Genomic DNA, 11,997 nt, shown 5'->3' on the forward strand with positions numbered 1-11,997 from the left:
GAAAAACAAGTTATTACAAAAAAATCTTTATTGGGAAAAGAAGTGAATCACTAAAACGTAAGGCACATTAGTCGCCATTGTTCTTGTTACATCGATAGTGAGTTATCAATTATCATCTATTTCGTTATTTTTTACGTAAACAGAAGTGTATATTAGTCAAACATTCTAATCTAATCGAACTTTTCAAAATTACGTTTAAGAATAAACCTTAAATTGAGTTTTTTTTTGCCTTCGTAACACGAGTAACCAGAATATACGCTATTGAAATTTTAAAATAGAGTGATCGAGTTATAAAATAGGAAAAAAAAGACTAATTAAGTACCTAAAACAAACTCAATTTAGTAAGTTTCTTTTTATCACTTTGGTATACGAGGAGAAAATCACCTTTATTTCCCTAAACTGAGTAAATAGTTTTTAGATCTTCGAACACACATGTAGATTGTAGATATACTTAAAGCTTAACAAATTAACTTAATAATACTTCAATAACTTACACACCAAAAAAAAAAAAGAAAAACAAAACCATACGAACACATTTTCAAGCAAGAATGCCTGCGTAAGAAAAAATATGTATATAAAAATATTTACAAATTGTTTACTTACTACAATAGAACAATTTCTGTGGCGAAATTTTTGCAATTTGGGTATTAAAGAAGAAATTGGGAGCCTAGTACACATAAAACGTAATGATAACGAACGTTTAAAAAACAAATTGTTTGGTAAGTAATTTTGATTATTGTTACCTATAATTTTAATAAACAGCCTTATTCGACACAAGGTCAAAAAATTTTACGTTTTGATCAAATCATATTCAGTTTCGTACCATTTTCGTCATAGATTTACAATAATAAAGGTATTTTTCGATAGATTGATGTAGGTAGATGTACAAAAAATACAACCAGCTGCGTTAATTTCAGGAGACTGTTCATTGAAGAACTCCGAAGGTGTTCATTCAGTGTTAATTTTCTACATAAGTGTTAGAGGATTGATATCATTTGCAGAAGGTAGTACATAATTACTATTCATTAGAGTAGACGAAAAGACCGAAACAGGTGGTGAATTAGATGGACAAAGACTAGAATTATTATTGGATAAACTATGACCACACTCAGATGAGCTTGTTTGAGGATACGATGAAAATGGGTAATTATTACTAGTGTTCGTTTCTTTATGGTAAATATTAACGTGAGCTCGAAGACTATACTTGTTTTTGAAAACTTTGCCACACAAGTTACAACCAGCTGGGTTATACTCGTCACTGTGTCGAATCCTCATGTGTTTCAGCAAATTTGATTTATTCGATATGATTTTCTGACACAATGGACACGGACGTCTTCCCAGTCTCGTCTCTATAAAATGGATAAATGAAGTAGTGAATAAATACAATTACCTATTTAATACAATTATTATAAAGTTAATATACCCACGTACCAGTGTTATAATTCTTTAGTGTGCGTAGCACATTAGGCGAGCAACACGCAAACAAAGTGATCTACTCGCAAATGAAACGACTTAGGTACTTGCAAACGAAGCGACTCATCAATTTAAAAATAATTAAAATGAATCAAATAAAACGACTAATCAACTCAAAATACCTAATTCAAATTTAAAAAACAACCCGTTGCTACGCACACTTTTACCTATAGTTTTTTTCTTAAATAAAGGTATTCATTTTATACCAGCGGAGGATTAAAGCGATCAATTTACACCTATAACCTACAAAAGATATTTTTAAAAATCAGGCTAGTTCACCTCTGAAATTTCATAATTCAGGGAAAGAGGCTAAAACATACTATAAACAGTTTTTAGCTTCGGAATTAGTTAGATCGTAAAACGAAATAGGTATAGCTGATCAGGGACCTCATTTAGACATTCAAAATTTCAACTGAAACCAACATTTTTTCAAAAGTCTAATTTTGGCACCAAGGTAAGTAAAATACCTACCTACATGTACAGGATTGAAAATACGGCACACGCGCAGACGATGAGTTGATATGATGAGCCGTTTATGCCAAATTGATAGGTAGATAGGTAGGTAGGTACCTACTACCTAATGTTTACAATTTTTCAAAGGAACATTTGATTTATAAGATAAATTGTCGTGCCTTAGTAATTTTTAAACAAAAGCATCACGAGCAAAAGTTTCAAGCACATAGGTAGTAGGTACGCAATCTACTCACAAAAGCAAATGATCTAGAATGCTACGTTGCCATTTTTTCATTGCTATCTAAATTTCTGAAATGCTGCTCGCGATTCTCAAACAAAATAAATAATGGATTGGCTCATCTACCCAATTAATTTACACACCATTTCACACAGTGCATAAGAAAACATCAAAAACTATATCATTTTCATTGAAAAATATGCAAATAGTTGCCAACAACGTCAAAATAAGCTACATTACCCACCTACTTTTAAAAAAACTTACATTTGAGATTTGATTTTAATAGGTAAGTAGGTATCTAAATAATTACGCTGATTGTTTAGAAAATAAAATTAACATCTACGAGAAGGCAAAGATAATGGGACTGGTGAAAAAATTCCTTATTGTTATAGATACTCTATCGATTAAATATAGGTGAAATCTTTTTTCTCACTGATTATCGAATTAATCGAGTACAATTACACCACAGATAATATAGAAATACGTATTAAGTTAATAAAATATAGTAAAACTCGAGCACAGTGTTAGACCTAAGCAAAGCATAAGTACAGTACGTTAATATGATACACCTCTGAACCCTTCAAGTATTTTCAGATACATAAATGACCAACATGAAAGGCGCCCGAAAAGTACCATTTATAGAAATGCCCCCATCACATAACAAACATGCTGCGGTGATGAATGTAAAAGAAAAAAATGCTGACTCATTAACAAACTTGTCGAACTTACGGATTGAACGATGGCAGTAGACAGAATTGCATTAAAAGTTGAGCGAATTCGCGCGCTAACTTCTCACTTTATGTATTTCCCACATATGGGCCTTATAATCATCCCGATGCGCAAAAGACATCGGACAGAGGTAACAACTGAATTGGTTTGTCAAATCGCAATGCATCAGACGAACGTGATACTTTAATGCAGACTGATTCGAATAAGTTTTTCCGCAATGGGGGCAATTTCCGCACTGTGCTAAGTGCGAACCTGAAAGTTCATCGTTATAGGTTCAAACATTCTGAATTAAAAATTACAAGTATTAGGTAGGTCTAGGTCTAGGTAATTAGGTATGTCTACACATTTATGTAGTAACACAATGGAAAAAAAAATGGTGTATTAGTTTTGTTGTTTTCATTTTTTAAATTTTTAAATCAGTTCATCAGCAGCATGTAATAAGGCGACGTACTTATTCAATATACTTGGAGAGGGGGGTGAGGCAAACTTCTCAGAAACTGATGATTTTGCAAAAGACACATTCACAAAAAAAGAGAAATTTAAATACAGCAATTTAAGAAACAAATTTATGAAATGATTAAAGAAAAACCCGAAGTAAATAATAAGTACCAAAAAACTGGGAAAATTCCCTTAATACCTACGTTTGTACTTAATTATTCGCATGTTTCTGCGTATGTTGAATTTTCGTATCACTACTGAGAATACAAGGATGGGACGGAGAAAAAAAGGGGGCATTATAGGTACACAAAAAATGAAAAATGAGTAATGACTCATTTCGAAAAAAATCATCCAGTAAAATAAGGATTTGATATTTTGCCATTTTTTTAAATAAAAAATTATCAGTCAAGCATTAATAGTTCAGAAAATTTCTAGATAAAATTAACACTTCACAATTCATCTTATTTTAAATTTCAGGAAATTTTATGAATTAAATCAGTTCTTCATCGGGACTATCTAAATCTAAAATCAATTTTCATTTCAGTATTTACCTGCCTACTCTGTTGAAAAAACGCGTGTAATTACTCAAAAAAATTTTCAAAATTGAATTCAAAATAGATCGTCAAGTATCTAGATACTGTAAGATTTTAAACCATTTGGATTCAATTAAAATAATTTTTTTTGTTTTGACATTTAGAATCATTTTTACACGACTTCGAGAAGATTTATTTTTCATTTACTACATTTTTTCAATTCATGTGCATTTCTTTTCTGACTTTTGCTTGATGAAAAACACTTTTTCCATCTTGAACTAAATTTTTTCGACGAAATATCTACTACTTTCAATTTTTTCAATAAAGAAGATGGAATTCTCCCCCCATTTGGCATATTTTTGAAAATGAGGAACTGAGAAACCTACAGGCCTGCAATTCCTAAATTTTAAGAATGAGCTCAAATAAATTGTCTTACAATTTTTTTTTTAATAAATAATTGAAACAAATTTTTATTGCATTTTTTCCATTCTTTGGGAACTGCTCGAGTTCGTGTTCAGACAACCATCAAGTTTTGGCAATACTTAAAAAATAAGCGGTACTGCCCTTTAATAAGAACAATTTACATATAATTAACATCAACGATTCATGTTTACAATAGTCTTATGAAAGTTACGCACGCAAAAAAGTGCAATCGAGTTTTCAAAACGTACCCTAACGAGCAGTTATCCTGCATATTTTACAATAACAAAAAACAAGATGGTTGAAATGAAAAATAAAATTTATGGCACAATCAATCAATCATATGTATTTGTAGGAAGGGTTATAGACAGGGAGAGTGGGCAAAATGGATAATTTGCCGCAGGTCTCGATTTCGCGGAGAGCCCAAAAAATGAAGGATCCTAGATGAACGAAGAAATGATTAAACGTGCAGATGTAAAATTTTCAAAATTCATTGAAAACTTGATTTTTTTTTCAAAAATAAAAAACATTAAGTTCATACGAGTAATTTAATCATTTTTCCTCGAGGTATTTTCTAATGTAAAAGAAGGGGGCAGAATGGCATTTACACTGGGCTCGTTTTGATTCTCGTCAGCTCCGAATAGGTAAAGCACACAAAAGGTACACAAAATCAGATGATTTGAAACAGTCGAGAAAATGTACAAGAATTAAATTCACAAATTTTAAATTTAAATACTTGATAGTTTGATATAAGAATCGTAAAAATGATTCAAATCACTCGAAGAAACCAAGATTCGCTCAGAAATTGATACTGATATGTACAATTCGTATGAAGCACTCGCACATCGAATTTCAAGGGTATATGTGAGGGCGCATACGGAAAGGGACCTACCGACCAAAAAAAAAAAAAAAAAAAGTTCTCTGAAATTGTTGTAGGAACTCTTATTTACGTTATCGAAAAGAAATTTAGAAAAGTAGTCGAGAAAGAAAAGCAAAAAGAAATAATGATTTTGAAAACTTCAATTTTTTCAAAATCATTATTTCTTTTTGCTTTTCTTTCTCGACTACTTTTCTAAATTTCTTTTCGATAACGTAAATAAGGGTTCCTACAACAATTTCAGAGAACTTTTTTTTTTTTTTTTTTTGGTCGGTAGGTCCCTTTCCGTATGCGCCCTCACATATTCTCAATACCTACATATTTGCATTTATGTAATGTACTCTAAATGCCTTCGGAATAGTTACAACCCTAAGATAACCTTTTTTGGTTTCTCAGCTATGTATTTTAAGGTATAACAATTTTTTTGTTCAAGTTCCCATAAAATAAATTGGCGAACCTTACGAGAAAATAAATGGAGAGTACGTGCATCCGAAAAGGGGTACCTAAACTCATACACAAGCCGAGGATTCAATAAACCAGTATATTTAATTACATCGAAAACCATTATGGTATAAAATTCTTTCCAGTTCCTTAAACCTATTTTTACAAAAACCAACACAATAAGACATCATTAAAGATACGATCTAGTCGTAAAATAACGAATGTTGTCGTTCATCGAGTTGAAAAAAAAATTAAAATTACATTCTACGTATACAGGTATTACGATAAATGAAATACAATCTTACACGTAATTATCACAAAATACCTCAGTCTGTACGAAAAAATTGATTGTCTACTTTTACATCAATAAGTAGAACGACTCAATCCAGTTCTAAATAAAATACGAATTAAGCATTCTCCGGAGCACTTTCCAGACTAGTTGATCAGTACGACTACATGAAGTAGAGTGATACATTTTAGGTAGATAATGAATTCGTCCAATCACAAGAGGTTTTTCGTGTTCTCAACGAATCAGATGTTCGTATTATCAAAATAAATTGTTGAAATCATGACCTACCTTGAATGTATTCAAAATTATTCGACCTCACTGTACGAAACTCGAATGAGTAGTACCTTGTACCTACCTACTACCTAAATAAATCCACATAAAATTTACCATATACAAAACAAATCACAATAATGAACAATAATAATTAGAAAAATCAACGAACTATCTTCTAGGACATAAAAATTATCACCATACAATCACAAAAGTATAGGTATATTAGAAAAAACAAAAGACTTTTTTCCCATATCAAGACTATTATAATCGTATCGCAAATTGATCATATTACGCTAACGTCGAGTAATCTATTAAAATGAAATGAAATGAAATAAAATAAAATAAAAACAAACAAACAAAAAAGTATCAGAATCGATATCCGATACCTAAATACGAAAATACAATTAAAACGTTAATAATAAATAAATAACCGCAGTCTTTTCTTATGTCATAGAAAATATTCCATCTAATAAATAAAAATTAAAAAATAAATAAATCACTGTTATGGCAAAAGATTACGTAATAAAACAAAACTAGTAAAATAAATAGGAACAATCGATTACGTAGATCGTTGAAAATCGGCTAATATAAGCGCGAGATTATTTGCAGCTAGATGTATCCTTATTGTTGATAATTTTGTTCCCATAGGTTCCAAGCGAGAGGAAGTGACTCGCGATTAATAGGGAACGCCGCCGAGATCATTTTTTGTTTGCGTAAAGGAGCCTTATGTATGATGACTTTGTGCTTCCGCAGGTACTCCTTGTTTTTAAATTCTTTTTTACAAACTTCGCACTGAACCGGTTGTCCAGGAGTATGAACGTTAGTTACGTGTTGACGTAAGTTTCCAGCATTGGAAAAAATCTTATGACAAATTTTACATTCTTGAGGTAACATACATTTCCATTTGGATTCTGTAAATAATATTTCACATTACATTTGTGAAAATCGATCACGAACTGGCTCGAAACAGCAACACCATGCGATCATCGCTCGATAATACCCTTACACAAGATTACCCCCTGGTGAGAATTTCACCATAATGTCTCCAGATGAGCGAGAAAACAACACATGACGTATTCCATCTCATCTCGTATGTCCAGATACACGAACACCAAAAGTAATTTACGTTGTTGAAACAAATAACATTTCGCAGGCAACAGATAGAAAAGAATTTAAAACCAGTTTACCAATAGCTAAATGTAACAATAGAATTTATAAATAATATAAGGCTTATTTCTCGAAGGGAAGCCATTTGTATCGACTCGCTTCGGTTTACGCCTAATAATACATATCACATACGAATACAATACGAAAGATGAAGAAAATATCCGTTACCAATTATTAATAAAAAATTATTTATAATCATTCTTTCCAAGTTTAACAGACATTTCAAGCAAATGAAAGAAAAAAAATCAATTTTACTGTCAGTTTATCAAAAAATGATTACTTTTTTTTGTTTACCAAAATTATGAAAAAGATTTTCAATCCACTGCGATCGATGTCTGTTACACAAATCAATGCACATACACAAGTTACAGATGCAAAATGTCGAAAATCAAAACAGGTAGTTCCTCATTCAAATTCATCGAAATATGTAGACATGCAATAAAAACTACTAATTAGGACACCACAAAATCGAGAAATATTTGGAAGGGGAAATGCACGTACCCATAACTTGGTAGCTTATCTTTAATCAAAAATCAAAGGTACCTCTCAGCTCAACATTCACAAGAGCAATACATACCTACATTCAAAATGCAACAAACTGGTTCACATTTACACGATTTATAAGGTGAATAGTTGAAACAGATATATGAAAGTGGTGAGTTAATTCAGCAATCAGCACACAAATTTCAAAAAAATCTACTTACTACGGAATACAGGCGCAGAAATCATGCGAATTAGGCAAAATCGAAAAACACGTTCGAAAAAAAAAATAAAGAGGAAAGAATACGAAGAAAACTCGATGCAATTAAATACACAATAATATACTTTCACTGGGATTTAAAAACTCACCAGATAAAGAGGAATTTTGATCTGATGTAGATTGAGATGAAGGATAATTGGCCATCATATTCATGAAATTCGAATTCGTTGAGTTTGAAAGACCTGAATTCAGAATAAATTAAATAAATAGTCGTACTTGTATGTTTGTCGCCTATGCAAAATTAAACGATACAATACCTAAGAGCTTGTCGGCGTTCATATTCGATAATTTAGGTTTGCTCGGGTCGCCATTTTCTTCCTCAGTTTCGTCTGATTCGAGATTATCGTAGAATGCCGAATTATCACGACTACTTTCTTCTTTAGAAATATCTTCTAGATACTTGTAATCTTCTGACATCTCAGCATCTTCGACGGTTTCTCTTTTAAGTGGTGCTGTATCACTCTCAGCTTCAGAACAATCCTTTAAAATCAAATAGAATTTAACGATGTAACGTTCCCATCAAAAGAGAAAATGAAACACTTCAACGACGAATCAAATACGTACTTGGTTACTGTTAGTATCAGTCGAATCGAGGTTCTCTTTCTGCGGTATTCTACTAGGGTTACTTTTTTTACGTTTTACCGAAGGAAGCGAAGGACTCGGAGGATTACTCTGAGATGATTTTGATGACGAACACGATGTTTGAGAGGCATTCTGTTTCCACGAATTTATCACATTTGCTGTCAATAACTGAGGAGGAGGGGGAACACTGGTTTTGTCATTTAATTTGTTCTGATTCTGTAACGAACGCGATGATAATGTATAGACATAAGCGTAATTTTTTCAAGACATTAATATGAAAATGAAAGTCCAAAATACCGTTGCAGAATCCTCGAATGCAGTCTCTTTAATGGTTGCGGCTCCAGTTAAGCCTCTAATTTGTAAAAGCTCGGCAGTTTGCAAAAATGATGCTAGTTTCTTTTCCGATATGTATACTACGCCTTGATACACGAAATTTAATAACGCTTCGACATCTTCATGATTTACATCTTTCAAAATTACTACGGGATGTTTACATGGATTATCCTGTAATCAATAACAATAATATTCGAGAATAAGTATTGAAATTATTTTAGTATTATGTAAACTAGTCCGTCGATTAACATTATATAATTCCATGTACCTTGAATACATTTCTGAAATAGGAACTACACGCTGAAAGTATGACTTTATGTGCTTTCAGTAAATGGCCTTCACAGCTTAACGTTACATCTACCAGGTCTTTGTCGGATCTCAGACTATCCAATTCAGAGACCATATTACTCTGGTAATTATTCCATCGTAAACAAAAGTGATCCGCCATGGCGACACTCTAACCTAAAAATGATAAAACATTGATATAGAGTTATGATATACTAGAAAAACACATGATCGATTTAAGCACAACAATGAGTATTTTTTTCTCCATAAAGCGCCATAATTAGGAATAAACACATCTCGTAGTAAGTATCAATAAACACTAGACAGAAACGCAATTTGAAAGCTACAAAAGAACAAATAATGATAAATCGAATCTTACGTGAAGTATTGAAAGAAAAGTGAAGTTTATTTTGATTCTGCTAACTGAATTATTTGCAGTGATTACACATGGAGTTTTTACTGACTTAGGTTCAAGTATTTTAGCAGCGATTATTGCAGCATCGATATCAAATCACAGAACACACTTTACACTGCATCCTCAAGATCCTTCATGATTTAAATATACGTAAAAATTTTAAATTAACATGATAACTAATTACAAAATATTTAACAAAATTCCAAAATGTTAAAAATAAACAAATGTGAGCAGTTAACCTGAGTGCAGCGCTCTCTAGTTTCTTGAATTACTACCACATATGCAATTACATACACTTTATGCACTACTACTACAATGTCTCATTCCCTACCATAAACGTATGTTTAGGAAAAGAAGTATGCAACATTTTCGCTATTGAGGCAATTTCAGTGGTTCGTAAATTAGAATTTACAAAGTTGCCCGTCCTTTATCCTTCGTTCCTTCGTCATTTCTTCTAATTTGATTTTGTTTGTTTGATTTTTTTTTTTTTTCGAATTCTCGCCGAGATTTTTCAGACTATCAGACTCAATCAAATTGGTTGTCACAGAAAGATAATTTCTGTATGAGATAAGATAAGATAACCAAGTCCCAAGACTTCGGGTCCCACGTGGGTCAACGTCCAAAGGTCTCAAAATAATTATAGTTACTTGTCCAATTCTTCGGATTAAAAAAATGAAAAAAATGTGCCTAAAACAGAAAATACGTAATATTTCCAAGGATCACCAAGCGCGCCAAAAAGTCATAGGGCATATGCCTACAGCCTATATGAGGTATTTTTTTTGCGCTTCAAAATATTCGAAAAATTGTATGTATAAAAATGACCGAAAAATGCAGCTGGGCAGTTACAACTTTGGGAATCGTCTTTTCAGTTTTCTAATCAAAAGTCAAGTTTCAGGCGGTTCCAAAAGTTATAGTTGCCTAATCGCATTTTTCAACCATTCTTGGACAATTTTTCGAATATTTGGGCCTTGGGATCCAAAATGTACCTACCTATCTCATGGGCCCTATGACCTTTTGATTATTGATGTATCCTGAGGTTTACTATTTTACTGCTTTCGGAATATATTTTTATTGGCGAAATTGGCCAAAAATCAAAATTTTGAGACCTTTGAAACCCCGTGGGACTCATAGTTTTGCAACTGTGCAATGTGTATGCTATAAATTTTGTGGTGAGCTGCACTAGGGGTCCTCTTACTTTTGAAAAAAAATCGGATCAACTCGGTTACTGCGCACTTCCGAGGTTCCGTTGTCAGTTAGTTCCATTCTAATGAGTACAGAGTTACAGAGCCAGACTTAGCTCGGGACTTGGAGAATGGATAATGTCAGCTCAAGCTCTCAAAATTGACAAAACTGATCTTAAAGTAACCAGAAGAAAATTTGTGGTAATGATTAGAAAATGTTTGCAAATTATGATAAGCCGTTGAATAAAATTTAACGAAATGGGGATAGGGTATTATTGTATTTTGGACGGGAAGTCGAGGTCCGAAATATGGACCTTCATATAATTTTCTCTTCAGTACTTCTACCGTTCCATCTCGGTTCTTCTTGAATTAACTGCTTATTTAATCATTGAAACCTGATGCAAACAAAAAATAAAACTGTTCTGTAAAAATTTAAAAAAACCTCATTGCAATTTTTAAATCCAAGGATGCCTCGGAGTGCTAACAACAACCTCAGTACCTATTTTGTTATATTTCTGTATTAAATCTTTTAAAAATAAATTATGAACTCATTGTTTTCAAATTCAAGTATTGATATGTATTTTATTTTATTTTAATTTTTTTCTGTAGGAAGGAAGTAAGAAAGAAATTGACTCAATGCAAATTGGTCTTCTTCTGTTCGTGTCTCGATAATTTGGTACTTGTTTCTCAGAATATCCACTATTCTGCATTATTTCCTACTCGTGAATTTGATAAGTTGCATAAGTCGTCTTTACAGGCGCAGCGTTTAGATACTCTTGCGAAGTGTTAAGCTTTCAACAATTCCATCATTTGTGTTTACACGTACCAAGTTGAAAAACACAGTAGGCCTATCGGCCACGAAAATTATTGAAAAATATTTGTTAGCAGAAATGAATGAGCAAAAACTGTTCAGTTTTTAAACCAACAGTTTACATCAATTTCGTGTGGTTGACACAGCTCGCTAAATCTCATTATATCAATAAATTTGCAAATTATATAACAGTATAATCTCCTCTCAATGGGCCCGAAAGTTAGTACCGAACCAAGTTGATTGCGATTTTGTACGAATGTTTAAAAAATATCTCATAACTTCTTTTCTTATAAGGTTTG

General features: G+C 32.3%; 1 protein-coding gene across 3 annotated transcripts; it reads right to left on the reverse strand.

Annotated features, from left to right (window-relative positions):
- Nucleotides 1-10: 10 nt before the first annotated feature.
- Nucleotides 11-9,943, reverse strand: LOC135832493 (broad-complex core protein-like). 3 transcript variants are annotated; one of them, XR_010556322.1, is made up of 8 exons: nucleotides 9,671-9,942; nucleotides 9,275-9,468; nucleotides 8,971-9,177; nucleotides 8,656-8,889; nucleotides 8,349-8,571; nucleotides 8,181-8,273; nucleotides 2,894-3,145; nucleotides 1,209-1,349 (listed from the first exon to the last, which is right to left on the reverse strand). XR_010556322.1 is itself a non-coding variant. In XM_065345768.1 (7 exons), exons 2-7 carry the CDS (start codon nucleotides 9,452-9,454, stop codon nucleotides 967-969), a joined length of 1,320 nt encoding a protein of 439 aa, XP_065201840.1. In that variant the 5' UTR covers nucleotides 9,455-9,468; nucleotides 9,671-9,942; the 3' UTR covers nucleotides 11-966. The 3 variants fall into 3 exon arrangements, 2 of the variants coding, with proteins under 2 accessions (XP_065201840.1, XP_065201841.1); XM_065345768.1 differs by lacking the exon at nucleotides 2,894-3,145 and having other exon boundaries at nucleotides 11-1,349; XM_065345769.1 differs by lacking the exons at nucleotides 1,209-1,349; nucleotides 2,894-3,145 and adding an exon at nucleotides 5,689-7,075 and having other exon boundaries at nucleotides 9,671-9,943.
- Nucleotides 9,944-11,997: the final 2,054 nt, after the last annotated feature.

This window comes from Planococcus citri, chromosome 1, assembly GCF_950023065.1.
Source record: "Planococcus citri chromosome 1, ihPlaCitr1.1, whole genome shotgun sequence".
Lineage (NCBI taxonomy): Eukaryota > Metazoa > Arthropoda > Insecta > Hemiptera > Pseudococcidae > Planococcus > Planococcus citri.

Coding starts and splice junctions, on each gene's coding strand:
- LOC135832493 (XM_065345768.1), bottom strand. CDS start 9,454: ATGGCGGATCACTTTTGTTTACGATGGAATAATTACCAGAGTAATATG. Junction 8,572..8,655: donor CTGATACTAACAGTAACCAA/GTACGTATTTGA, acceptor TTGATTTTAAAG/GATTGTTCTGAAGCTGAGAG. Junction 1,350..8,180: donor TCAAAATTCCTCTTTATCTG/GTGAGTTTTTAA, acceptor TCCATTTTATAG/AGACGAGACTGGGAAGACGT.